Source organism: Spea bombifrons, chromosome 5 (genome assembly GCF_027358695.1).
Source record: "Spea bombifrons isolate aSpeBom1 chromosome 5, aSpeBom1.2.pri, whole genome shotgun sequence".
In the NCBI taxonomy this organism is placed as follows: domain Eukaryota; kingdom Metazoa; phylum Chordata; class Amphibia; order Anura; family Pelobatidae; genus Spea; species Spea bombifrons.
The window spans coordinates 47,072,202-47,086,744 of record NC_071091.1 but is presented as its reverse complement, the minus strand read 5'-3'; the positions used below and the strand labels follow the sequence as shown (position 1 = coordinate 47,086,744).

Below are 14,543 nucleotides of genomic sequence, written 5' to 3'. Positions count from 1 at the left end.
ATTAGATTTTAATTACCATAAAATACATAAAAAACATTAATTTAGATGAATGGGTTTAAATGAATTCATTAGACCCTATATCTATCTATCTGGTTTCCTTACTAGTTTAAAATGTTTTTATAAGACCAGTATGTTAAAATAAATATATTAAAATATATTAATAAATATATTAAAAAATATATTAAAAGATACATTTTTAATCAGTCAATAAAAGCAAGTATATCCAGATCAGTATTTAGGCCACCTTTTTTGTATGTCTGAAATTTAAAAATCCATTCTGTCTCCTTTTTAGACAATACTGTATTTATATCACCTCCTCTCCAGTGTGTTTTTACCAGATCAATTCCTAGAATTTTAAAGTCTGATAATGAAAACATTGTGCAATTATTACAGTGTCTAGGTACACTGTGTTTCGTATTTACATTCCGTATTCCCCCTAGATGTTCCAGTATTCTGACTTTAAGTTCTCTTGTAGTGCGTCCAATGTACTGTTGGCCGCACTTGCATTCCAATAAATATATCACATTTTTAGTGTTGCAGTGGATAAAATGTTTTATTGGGTATTCTTTCCCTGTATTGTTACATTTAAAGACTGTGATTTTCTTTTTTTGGGTATTGCACGTTCTACACACTTTACACCTCCCACATTTATGAAAACCCGGGGATTTGTCCGCTAGAAAGTTCTGATGTTCTTTCCTTTCATCTTCATTAGGTAGTAAGCTGGGTGCCAAAATAGTTTTTAAATTAGCTAGTTTTTTGTATATGATTTTCGGTTTATCTGGGAGATGACCCTGTAGTATCTCGTCTTCCTTTAAAATAGGCCAGCATCTGTTTAATGCTTTCTTGATTTGAGGTGCTCTATCATTATACTGAGTTAGGAAGGAGAACTCGTACCCATCTTTGTTTCTCTGTTTTTTATTATGATTTATAAATTCTTCCCTTCTTTTTTTCTGTATCGTATCAAAACTATCTGTTAGGAGATCTTTTGGATAATTTCTTTCTTCAAATTTATCTAATAGAAGGTGGCTTTGTGTCATAAAGTCTTCGTCATTGGTACAGTTTCTACGTACTCTAGTGATTTGTCCCTTGGGTATGTTTCTAAGCCAGCTGGGGTGGTGGCGACTGGAAAAATCAATAAAACCGTTACCATCTGTGGGCTTAAAAAAAGTTTTGGTGTTTATTTTGTTGTCTCTAATAAAGAGGGTAAGGTCTAAAAAATCTATTTGTTGTTTGTCAATACTTGATGTAAAATGTAAATTATATTCATTACGGTTAATATATGCTATAAAATTATGTAAGTTTTGAACATCACCTTGCCATATTATGAGTACATCATCAATGTACCTCTTCCAGAGAACCAGATTCGCGCCGAACGGATTGTTTTTCCAAATATGATTGGCTTCCCAATCAGCCACATAGAGGTTAGCATAGCTTGGCGCGAATCTGGTTCCCATTGCGGTACCACATGTCTGTAGATAAAAAGTCTCATTAAAAGAAAAATAGTTATGTGTGAGAATAAAATGTATACAGTCAGTAATAAATTTACTCTGTAATTTGTCCATATTAGTATCTAAAACAAGGGCTTTCTTAATAGTCTCTATACCTAACTCGTGGGGGATGACAGTGTAAAGTGAAGTGACGTCCATTGTTGCCCATATGTAGTCTGTAGACCATGTAATATCGGCCAAAGTCTTAAGTATGTCCATTGTATCTTTTAAATATGAGGGACTTTTAATGACATATTGCTGGAGAAAGAAATCAACATATTGTGATACGTTGTTGGTTAATGAGTCGATACCGCTTATAATTGGACGTCCAGGAGGGTTTGTCATACTTTTATGTATTTTCGGTAGAAAATAAAAAATAGGTATTTTTGGATATTTTGTGTCCAGAAAATTAAACTCATTTTTGTTTAGTACCTTATTGTCATACCCTCCCTGTAATAGTACTCTCAGATCTTCTTGAAAAATTCTTGTGGGGTTCACTAAAAGTCTTTTATATGTGTTTTCGTCGTTAAGAATACGTAGAGCCTCTTTGAGGTAATACGTTCTATCCATAATAACCGTAGCCCCTCCTTTGTCAGCGGCTTTTATGACTATTTGTTTGTTATTCTTCAGGGACCTAAGACTTTCCTGTTCTACTTTAGTTAGATTATGTTGTCTCTTGTTTTTTTGTTCTATTTCATTGAACTCTTTGAGCAACATATCGGTAAAAACTTCAATGTGGACACTTTTATCTTGCTGAGGGAAAAATTTTGACCTAGGTTTTAAAGACGTATGTATAAATACATCTCCCTCTTGGGATTTTGTAGTATTAGTATTTTCATTTTTTAAGAAAAATCTTTTTACTGTAAGTTTCCTCAAAAATTTTTGGGCATCTATAAACAAATGGAAACTATTGGGTCCTTTGTTCGGTGCAAATTTAAGACCCTTATTTAAAAGAGATAATTCATTCTGACTTAGCTCATGTTTTGATAAATTAACTATTTCATTCTTTTTATGTTCTTTTTTGGATATTAGTTTATTTCCCTTTCCTCTTGTTCCTCTGAGTATCTTGTGGCTTTTCTTTTCTTGACTGGGGAACCCGTGTAAGCTGGGAAGTTCCTCTCTCTGTCCTGGAATGTTGGATAATGGGAATGATCTATCTGTGTGTGTCTTGTGTTTCGGGATTGCTCCCTGTCTAAAAAAGACTTCTTGAAGTCGTTAGAAGTATGTGGTTTATTGCTATCTTGCCATACTGACGTTGTGGGTCTGGGTGAGTATTGTTTAAAATTGTCTCTTGTTGTGGGGTTATCTTCTCTTCTTCTATATCTATCATTAGATGAATTCCTGGTATTCTCCCTATGTCTCTCTAAAGGTCGTCTAGTCTCTGTGGATGAAAAGTTACTATATTTATCTATCGGTTTTCGTTTGTAACTATTATATCTGTTAATATTATGTCTGTTATCATATTGGTTATATCCCGATTTATATTGTGTATTATACTCTCTAGGCTTATATCTTTTATGAATATCTCCCTGGTGATCTCTCAAGATAAAAGTGTCCACATTGAAGTTTTTACCGATATGTTGCTCAAAGAGTTCAATGAAATAGAACAAAAAAACAAGAGACAACATAATCTAACTAAAGTAGAACAGGAAAGTCTTAGGTCCCTGAAGAATAACAAACAAATAGTCATAAAAGCCGCTGACAAAGGAGGGGCTACGGTTATTATGGATAGAACGTATTACCTCAAAGAGGCTCTACGTATTCTTAACGACGAAAACACATATAAAAGACTTTTAGTGAACCCCACAAGAATTTTTCAAGAAGATCTGAGAGTACTATTACAGGGAGGGTATGACAATAAGGTACTAAACAAAAATGAGTTTAATTTTCTGGACACAAAATATCCAAAAATACCTATTTTTTATTTTCTATCGAAAATACATAAAAGTATGACAAACCCTCCTGGACGTCCAATTATAAGCGGTATCGACTCATTAACCAACAACGTATCACAATATGTTGATTTCTTTCTCCAGCAATATGTCATTAAAAGTCCCTCATATTTAAAAGATACAATGGACATACTTAAGACTTTGGCCGATATTACATGGTCTACAGACTACATATGGGCAACAATGGACGTCACTTCACTTTACACTGTCATCCCCCACGAGTTAGGTATAGAGACTATTAAGAAAGCCCTTGTTTTAGATACTAATATGGACAAATTACAGAGTAAATTTATTACTGACTGTAGGGCTGCAACTAACGATTATTTTAATAATCGATTAGTTGGCCGATTATTTTTTCGATTAATCGATTAATCGGATAAAAAAAATGTAAATTTTTCATTTATTTAAAATAATTTACTAATTTGCTACGCTGCCTCCCAGACATGCCATGCTTCCCCCCCACATATGCCACGCTGCCTACCACAGCACTCCACGCTGCCTCCCACATTTACCACACCACGCTGCCTCCCACATCTGCCACTCCACTCTACCCCCCACATGCCACTGTGCCTGATACGCCTTATACCCCCTGAAACACCTTTCCATCCTCCCCAGACATGCCACCCTGCCCTACCCACATATGCCACGCCATGCTGCCTCCCACATCTGCCACTCCACAATGCCTCCCACGTATGCCACGCTGCCTCCCACATCTGCCACTCCACGCTGCCTCCCACATCTGCCACTGTGCCTGATACGCCTTATATCCCCTGATACCCCACCCCACTCCATCCTCCCCAGACATGCCACCCTGCCTCCCAGACATGCCACTTCTCTACCCCCAGATATGCCACTCTACCCCCAGATATGCCTTATACACCCTGATACACCACTCCGTCCTCCCCAGACATGCCACACTGCCCTCCCCACATATGCCTTATATACTGTATATGCCTTATACCCCCAGATATGTCACTTCACTGCCCCCAGGATTTAGATTCCCCTAAATTAACCCTAAACTCCCCATTAACCATAACTGCCCCTAAATTAACCCTTAACACCCCCTTAACCACAGCATCCCCTAAATTAACCCTAAAGACCCCATCAACCACAGCATCCCCTAAATTAACCCTAAACACACCATTAACCACAACTGCCTCAAATTAACCCCAAACACCCCATTAACCACAGCTGCTCCTAAATTAACCCTAAACACCCTATTAACATAACTGCCCCTAAATTAACCCTAAACACCCAATTAACCATAACTGCCCCTAAATTAACCCTAAACACCCCACTAACCATAACTGCCCCTAAATTAACCCCCACCTCCCCTAACTTTCAGTAGCCCAAATATATATATATAGATATATATATACACACACATATATACTTACAGTTAGATGAGTGTCACAGCCATGTGGTTCTGGCCTGGAGAAGGAAGGGGCGGGGCCAGTTGTCACAGTGATTACAGGGAGGGGGAGTAAGTAGGAGCTGCTGCTGTGAGACGGTGAGTCAGACTAAACGGATTATATAATGAGGGGGATTTTTCAGAGCGTTTGCTCTGAAAAAACCCTCATTTTATAATCGATAATAATCGATTCAACTAATCGATAATGAAATTCGTTGCCAACGAATTTCATTATCGATTATTATCGATTTTATCGATTAGTTGTTGCAGCCCTAACTGACTGTATACATTTTATTCTCACACATAACTATTTTTCTTTTAATGAGACTTTTTATCTACAGACATGTGGTACCGCAATGGGAACCAGATTCGCGCCGAGCTATGCTAACCTCTATGTGGCTGATTGGGAAGCCAATCATATTTGGAAAAACAATCCGTTCGGCGCGAATCTGGTTCTCTGGAAGAGGTACATTGATGATGTACTCATAATATGGCAAGGTGATGTTCAAAACTTACATAATTTTATAGCATATATTAACCGTAATGAATATAATTTACATTTTACATCAAGTATTGACAAACAACAAATTTTTTAGACCTTACCCTCTTTATTAGAGACAACAAAATAAACACCAAAACTTTTTTTAAGCCCACAGATGGTAACGGTTTTATTGATTTTTCCAGTCGCCACCACCCCAGCTGGCTTAGAAACATACCCAAGGGACAAATCACTAGAGTACGTAGAAACTGTACCAATGACGAAGACTTTATGACACAAAGCCACCTTCTATTAGATAAATTTGAAGAAAGAAATTATCCAAAAGATCTCCTAACAGATAGTTTTGATACGATACAGAAAAAAAGAAGGGAAGAATTTATAAATCATAATAAAAAACAGAGAAACAAAGATGGGTACGAGTTCTCCTTCCTAACTCAGTATAATGATAGAGCACCTCAAATCAAGAAAGCATTAAACAGATGCTGGCCTATTTTAAAGGAAGACGAGATACTACAGGGTCATCTCCCAGATAAACCGAAAATCATATACAAAAAACTAGCTAATTTAAAAACTATTTTGGCACCCAGCTTACTACCTAATGAAGATGAAAGGAAAGAACATCAGAACTTTCTAGCGGACAAATCCCCGGGTTTTCATAAATGTGGGAGGTGTAAAGTGTGTAGAACGTGCAATACCCAAAAAAAGAAAATCACAGTCTTTAAATGTAACAATACAGGGAAAGAATACCCAATAAAACATTTTATCCACTGCAACACTAAAAATGTGATATATTTATTGGAATGCAAGTGCGGCCAACAGTACATTGGACGCACTACAAGAGAACTTAAAGTCAGAATACTGGAACATCTAGGGGGAATACGGAATGTAAATACGAAACACAGTGTACCTAGACACTGTAATAATTGCACAATGTTTTCATTATCAGACTTTAAAATTCTAGGAATTGATCTGGTAAAAACACACTGGAGAGGAGGTGATATAAATACAGTATTGTCTAAAAAGGAGACAGAATGGATTTTTAAATTTCAGACATACAAAAAAGGTGGCCTAAATACTGATCTGGATATACTTGCTTTTATTGACTGATTAAAAATGTATCTTTTAATATATTTTTTAATATATTTATTAATATATTTTAATATATTTATTTTAACATACTGGTCTTATAAAAACATTTTAAACTAGTAAGGAAACCAGATAGATAGATATAGGGTCTAATGAATTCATTTAAACCCATTCATCTAAATTAATGTTTTTTATGTATTTTATGGTAATTAAAATCTAATGTACCTATTTAAATCCATTCATCTAAATTAATGTTTTTTACGTATTTAATGATAACTAAAATCCAAGCCATATTTCATTAATCTTGCCTCATTTTTATCCATTTCCATTTTTAATTAATAACCAAGTCATTTAGTAATTTATTCAAATATCATACAAAATAAAAGATCAATGTCTCTCTATATTCATACAAGCTAATGATTATCTCTATTTATTTATTTATTTACTTATTTTAATAGTCTCTCTGTGGATAAACTGTGATATTACATCTCTATATATATACATATATACACAAGCCATTTATCAATTTAAAAATAAAATATGAATGTCTCTCTATATTTACATAAGATAAAGATTATCACTATTTAACTTATGAGTCTCTCCGTGGACAAATCGTCACATCACATCTCTATATATATACATACTATACACTATCTCTTTATGCCATTCTCTCATTTCCATTGTTCCGTCCTCCATCCACATTTTATGTTATTATATACATTATAAAACCCCTAATATATCCCCTCTCTCCTCTATCAAAACATCCTGCATACGAGCGACATCAAAGATCTTTCAGATACCTCGCTCGAGAATCAATTTATCCGATGAGCCTGTAAACAGAAAGGGGAGAGGACTTGCGTTTTTGAAAGGAAAGGAGGTTCGCAGCGTCCCAGTTGCTAGGAGACGCATGGAGATCCGGTGACACGCCGTAGACACAGGAGGGATGGACTACTGAAGCGTCACGGTTGCCGAGCAACGACGGGAACAGCGCGCTGACGTCAAACCCGGAAGTAAAGACGGAATACGGAACAAGGACAAAAAAACATATAAATAGACTCTCTACACCCACGAACACCATGAATTTTTCGGAAAGAAACTGTTCTCCTGAGGAAGCCGACAGGCGAAACGCGTTGAGGACTACCTACGAGGACTATTTAATGCTGTTGACTCCATTGCTTTTAACTTTGGACTTTTAGTTGAAGTGCCTGAAAATCGACCATCTTGTAAGTGCATTTTTATTTTCCTATAACAACTACAGGAATTTACTGCACCATTGGCCGTTCTCTTTTTATCGAATTTTTTAGTTACAAGAAGAAATAAAGAAAGAATTTTATTCTGAAGAGCCTTGACCATCCGTAATTTTGTGAGTGCATACATTACACGTACACACAGCACTTTGAATCCCACAGTATTGCACTATCATTGTTTATTTTTTCTCCCACATATGTACATGCGCGCCTAATTTTGGGTTGCTTTGTGTTGAACACTTAGAGGAGTGTTATTGCGGGCTGCGGCAGTACAGTGAGGAAGTGCCTTTTTATATTTTATTTTTCACGTTCACTATTTGGTGTTTATTTTTCTTTTTTTTCTTCTTTTGGCGTAAAAGTTATATAGGTTAGAACTCAAAGTAACTCTAAGAGTAAAATACGGTGTCAGGATCTTAAGATTCCAATTCTCTGGGGTAAATTAAATGAGTCCGTCAGGGTCCAATTTGTTTCAGGTTGAGTTCCTTTTAGGGTGCGTTTGAGGGTCAGTTTCTAAGGTGAGTTTTTAAGGTGAGTCCCCCAATTATTAAAGACATAAGCTTTTAAAGACAGGGCTTATTATCATAGCCTCCACCTCTTGATTGGAATTCTCCAATCCTAACGGTGGGTTTTACCCATTATAATTAGGACTTCTACTCATATTTACACCCTTGTAATTTCTTAATTTACCTGCGAGAGACGCTCTGGTCTAAGAAATAACTTAAGACCATTACATATGTGTTAGGAATTTATCCATGGTCACCTTATCTTTAGATGTTACCTCCTAGATAGTAAATCAGGTCTTTGTAGTCACCCATATCTCCAGATGTTGCCTCCTAGGTAGTAAATTAGGTTTTGGTGGTCTTACGACGTATCCCCCATTCCAATTTACATTCCTAAGGATATGTAGTGTCTACTCCTTAACTTTCTCATGGAAGATAACGTTAATTGGATCATATATACTGAAACATCTATATACATGAATACTTCTTTGTTCTCAATTATAGAGGGAACAAAGACAGAATGAAATAATCATTATATGATTAAGTAAAATAAAATGGCTCTGACTCCATTTTGTGCTCATGTAAAATACAGAATATATAGAATACATGTTTTCTATCATAAAATATCTGACACTCTGCATGAGGTAACAAGTAGGGAAGACAGAAATAGAGAGCTGCACTGATGATGGGAGAGGGTGTTAGCATGTGACAGATGAAGTCAAGTGAAGTGATGAAAGGAGAGGTTATGCGAGTCTAGGGAAGGTGAGTTAAAGAGCGGCTGTAGAAAGTTGTTAACCACAACAAAGAAAATGCAATGATTTCTGTTTTTCTCTTTAGGCTGTTACTGAAATTGATCACAATATATGCCTTTGTAATTCTCCATGCCCCTAATAAGCCATCCTTGGTCCACTATGTTGTACACGTTGTGGATATGTTTCAGGGTGGCATCCAAGAGGATTTCCTGTAGGTAAAGGGAAGATCTATCGCTGTCCCGGAGTTTATCAAAATGCCCTTTGGAAGCAGTTTTTTCCTATTTGCTTCTTGCATTCTCTTCTTCTACATTAACACTACTGAGAGGTATAGATAGATTGTACTCCCAGCTACTGCTCCATGGACATTGCAAGGCTGCCAGACACCGTAGGACAACGCTTGATTGTCACTAGACTCATTGGGTGGATGGTCTTGATACCTTAGTGGGTACACTCTGTGATGTTGCCATCTGAATAATTCACAAGTGCAGTATGTTTTAGCGTTCGCAACTTTCTGACCTTTTGGATATCAAATAGGAATCAATTGTGGTTTGACATTTGTGTATTTATTAGAAATGCTACCCTAAGGCTACTCAAAGCAGGGCCACCGGCCACCACCTTCAAACCTTTATTGCCTGTGTTGAAAGTCCTCTTTGTATAGAGTTCCTGGACATGATGTCATAGTCTGGTGCTCCACCTCAGTAGGAAACACAGCTTGAGGCCATCTGGTTCAGCTAAACATAGACCTCCGCATTGTAAATGGGTCAGATATACAGGAGAAATAGTAATTATGCATTGTAGTAATAGGATTAATGGAAACATTTTCACTTTTTTCCCTTGCCTATAGAAAATATTTAATACAATAATGTTACCTTTTTAGATACAAAAATATGGAAAAAATAGCAGCTGAAGAATTTGCTCAAGAAATAAAAAAAAGGACCAAACATTTTTCGGACGACGCTTCCCATTCTAAAATAAATTCCCGTGACTGTTACAGTGAGTTGGAAAAGCATGCTCTTCTTGGTAGGTACATACCATTTCCTTTCAATAAGTTGTTTTCTTTGCGGACATGCTGATGTTATTGGAAACCCCCCACGTCTGGGGCATTTTTATTATTTATATGTGGTACAAATGCAGATTATTCAATTGTAGTTTTTGGCAAGAAATCTGTGTCACAAGCTGCAAACATGGGATGGTTAAGTTTGTGAAATGGTCATAAAATGTAAGCTTGCCACCGCTTCATGGTACTTCATATCAGGCAAGCCCTAACCTCAAACTAAAAAGCATGTTTAAAAAAAGAACCAAGGTGCTTACTTACTAGCAGGTAGAAAACAGAGGAACAGAATGGAGCAGTTTAACCCCTTATGGATGGACCACTGCTATTTTACGCTCTATAAGACTAGAGTAATTTTTGTGTTTTTGCTTAAACCGTTATAAGTATAACCATACAAATTCTATTCTCTCTCATTATATATATATATATATATATATATATATATATATATATATATATATATATATATATATATATATTCCAAAAATAGTTACCAGCACTCCTGGGACTTGGTTTCAATAAATCTCTCAAAACTCTGTTACAAGTCAACGTTTCAGTCTTTTATTTTCAGACTTTCATCAGGACATAACAGAGACATAGCGTGTCTAACATTTATACTATGTGTAATTACAATCATTAGGAACAGAACTTACTGCACCTGAAGTGTTCACAATCACCAAACTCGGCGTGTATCTCAACAATGTGCACATGCGCGTGACGTCATGGCAACGTTTACTAGGATTAACTAAATAATTAGTCTAATATAAATCTGTGCCGATAGGGAGATCTAAGTGAGATGCCCGTGTATTATTAGTGTCTAGTGATATGATGCCTTATTAAAAAAACTAGGCTTATATATATATATATTAGGTACTGTGAAGTTTTAATCTCGGGGCAAAACATAAAATTAATTGACAATATAGAATATAATAAAATACGTAGCTCCTCCACATAGGGGTAGATATAACCTGTATAATATCAAATCATGGTAGTAACAGGTAGGTATAAATTAGACTTGGGCACCAGGGGGCTCTTCGTGCTCGTCTTCGGGGAAAAAAAAATCTTCGTATTCCGCGAATATTCGCCCGTTCCTGTCTTCTCTTCGGGCGAATATTCGCGGACATTCTTCGTGCTCGTTTAATCTTCGTTTTCCTCCTGGTTGCCTAGCAGGGGTTAATACGGGGTTAATAACACATCACAGCAGCAGCAGCTGCCGTGAAGGTACGTGTGTGCAGCTCTATTGGTCGTTTCGGCAGGGGGCTGGTCTGGCATCAACGAGTGAATTGCAGAACTGCAGAATGCACTTCATTCGTTGATGGCAGGCGAGCCCCCTGCCGAAACGACCAATAGAGTTGCACACACATACCGAGGTGTACTGTCCATAGATGTTTAATAAAAGAATAGGGAATATTTTACATTTTTAAATTGATTTTGGACCACTTTACATGCCTAACATTTGCTACCTATTTACAATGGCATACTTTGCAACAACCCAACTTACTTATTGGACAGGACTGGAAAATAGCAGGACTGTCCACCAAAATCTTGAGTGTGTTGGCAGGTATGCTGATGGAAAAATGTTGGACAAGAACTAAAAAATAGCTTAGGGTTAATGTACGGTTATGTTTAAGATTAGTAGCAGTGCACTGGTTTGGTTAAAGATGGATTATGTCTAAATAATAATAATTTAATTTTAATGTTTTTTTTAAAAAAAAATAGGGGTTTATTTAAATGTATTTTAAAGTTAGATTTATTATTTAGTACTTGATTATATTTATTAAATGTTTATAGTAGCGTTACCTACCGAGCTATAACTACCTATGTGTATTTGCATTTTGCATACCTAGTTTAGCTAAATTAGATGGGACAGGACTGGAAAAAAGCAGGACTGTCCCTGAAAAAGTTGGGTCTGTTGGCAGGTATGTGGATGGAAAAATGTTATAGGGTGAAGTGTGAGTTATAGTGTTAATGTAATGCTATTAGTGAGTGAAGGCCAGGGCAAATAACAAGGAAAAGGTCCTTGTGTTTTGTGCATTGTAAGTGTGTGTGTATGTGTGTTATGTGTGATGTCACTGTGTGTTATATGTGTTATATGTGTTATTGTGTGTGTTATGTTTGGTTGGTTGTGTATCAGAAGGAAAATAATGAAATGGAAAAGGAAATGGGAAAGGCAAATGAGTGGGCAATTGGCGACCCGCTCACCTGTTTCACCCCAGGGCAAAGCACCCAAACACTGTCAGTCTTAGACGTTTGGCAGCAGACTTCCAGAGCTCAGACACAAGGCCCTAGCGTAAGCTGGCCACTCCGGCGGAGGTAGCAGGCGTTGCCACACCGCACACAGAGGCAGCCAGGGGGGAGAAACTGCCCTTACCATTAGGGACATTTTGGGCATGACTCTAGCCAGGAAGCGAACTGGCAGAGAAGAGATGCTGGCACCACCACCAGCAGCAGCATTGAAAAGGCGAATGAGTGGGCAATTGGCGACCCACTCACCTGTTTCACCCCAGGGCAAAGCACCCAAACACTGTCAGTCTTAGACGTTTGGCAGCAGACTTCCAGAGCTCAGACACAAGGCCCTAGCGTAAGCTGGCCACTCCGGCGGAGGTAGCAGGCGTTGCCACACCGCAAACAGAGGCAGCCAGGGGGGAGAAACTGCCCTTACCATTAGGGACATTTTGGGCATGACTCTAGCCAGGAAGCGAACTGGCAGAGAAGAGATGCTGGCACCACCACCAGCAGCAGCATTGAAAAGGCGAATGAGTGGGCAATTGGCGACCCACTCACCTGTTTCACCCCAGGGCAAAGCACCCAAACACTGTCAGTCTTAGACGTTTGGCAGCAGACTTCCAGAGCTCAGACACAAGGCCCTAGCGTAAGCTGGCCACTCCGGCGGAGGTAGCAGGCGTTGCCACACCGCAGACAGAGGCAGCCAGGGGGGAGAAACTGCCCTTACAATTAGGGACATTTTGGGCATGACTCTAGCCAGGAAGCGAACTGGCAGAGAAGAGATGCTGGCACCACCACCACCACCACCACCACCAGCAGCATTGAAAAATTGGAAAGGCGAATGAGAGGGCAATTGGCGACCCGCTCACCTGTTTCACCCCAGGGCAAAGCACCCAAACACTGTCAGTCTTAGACGTTTGGCAGCAGACTTCCAGAGCTCAGACACAAGGCCCTAGCGTAAGCTGGCCACTCCGGCGGAGGTAGCAGGCGTTGCCACACCGCAGACAGAGGCAGCCAGGGGGGAGAAACTGCCCTTACAATTAGGGACATTTGAGGCATGACACTAGCCAGGAAGCGAACTGGCAGAGAAGAGATGCTGGCACCACCACCAGCAGCAGCATTGAAAAGGCGAATGAGTGGGCAATTGGCGACCCACTCACCTGTTTCACCCCAGGGCAAAGCACCCAAACACTGTCAGTCTTAGACGTTTGGCAGCAGACTTCCAGAGCTCAGACACAAGGCCCTAGCGTAAGCTGGCCACTCCGGCGGAGGTAGCAGGCGTTGCCACACCGCAAACAGAGGCAGCCAGGGGGGAGAAACTGCCCTTACCATTAGGGACATTTTGGGCATGACTCTAGCCAGGAAGCGAACTGGCAGAGAAGAGATGCTGGCACCACCAGCAGCAGCATTGAAAAGGCGAATGAGTGGGCAATTGGCGACCCACTCACCTGTTTCACCCCAGGGCAAAGCACCCAAACACTGTCAGTCTTAGACGTTTGGCAGCAGACTTCCAGAGCTCAGACACAAGGCCCTAGCGTAAGCTGGCCACTCCGGCGGAGGTAGCAGGCGTTGCCACACCGCAGACAGAGGCAGCCAGGGGGGAGAAACTGCCCTTACAATTAGGGACATTTGAGGCATGACACTAGCCAGGAAGCGAACTGGCAGAGAAGAGATGCTGGCACCACCACCAGCAGCAGCATTGAAAAGGCGAATGAGTGGGCAATTGGCGACCCACTCACCTGTTTCACCCCAGGGCAAAGCACCCAAACACTGTCAGTCTTAGACGTTTGGCAGCAGACTTCCAGAGCTCAGACACAAGGCCCTAGCGTAAGCTGGCCACTCCGGCGGAGGTAGCAGGCGTTGCCACACCGCAAACAGAGGCAGCCAGGGGGGAGAAACTGCCCTTACCATTAGGGACATTTTGGGCATGACTCTAGCCAGGAAGCGAACTGGCAGAGAAGAGATGCTGGCACCACCACCAGCAGCAGCATTGAAAAGGCGAATGAGTGGGCAATTGGCGACCCACTCACCTGTTTCACCCCAGGGCAAAGCACCCAAACACTGTCAGTCTTACACGTTTGGCAGCAGACTTCCAGAGCTCAGACACAAGGCCCTAGCGTAAGCTGGCCACTCCGGCGGAGGTAGCAGGCGTTGCCACACCGCAAACAGACGCAGCCAGAGGGGAGAAACTGCCCTTACCACTAGGGACATTTTGGGCATGACTCTAGCCAGGAAGCGAACTGGCAGAGAAGAGATGCTGGCACCACCACCACCACCAGCAGCAGCATTGAAAAATGGGAAAGGCGAATGAGTGGGCAATTGGCGACCCACT

General features: G+C 39.7%; 1 protein-coding gene across 1 annotated transcript in view; it reads left to right on the top strand.

Annotated features, from left to right (window-relative positions):
- Positions 1-14,543, top strand: part of FHOD3 (formin homology 2 domain containing 3) — a 267,638-nt gene that overhangs the window by 121,070 nt on the left and 132,025 nt on the right. The window contains exon 13 of the mRNA XM_053466092.1: positions 9,812-9,954. Within this exon, the coding sequence (XP_053322067.1) occupies positions 9,812-9,954 (143 nt within the window). The remainder of the gene's footprint in view (positions 1-9,811; positions 9,955-14,543) is intronic.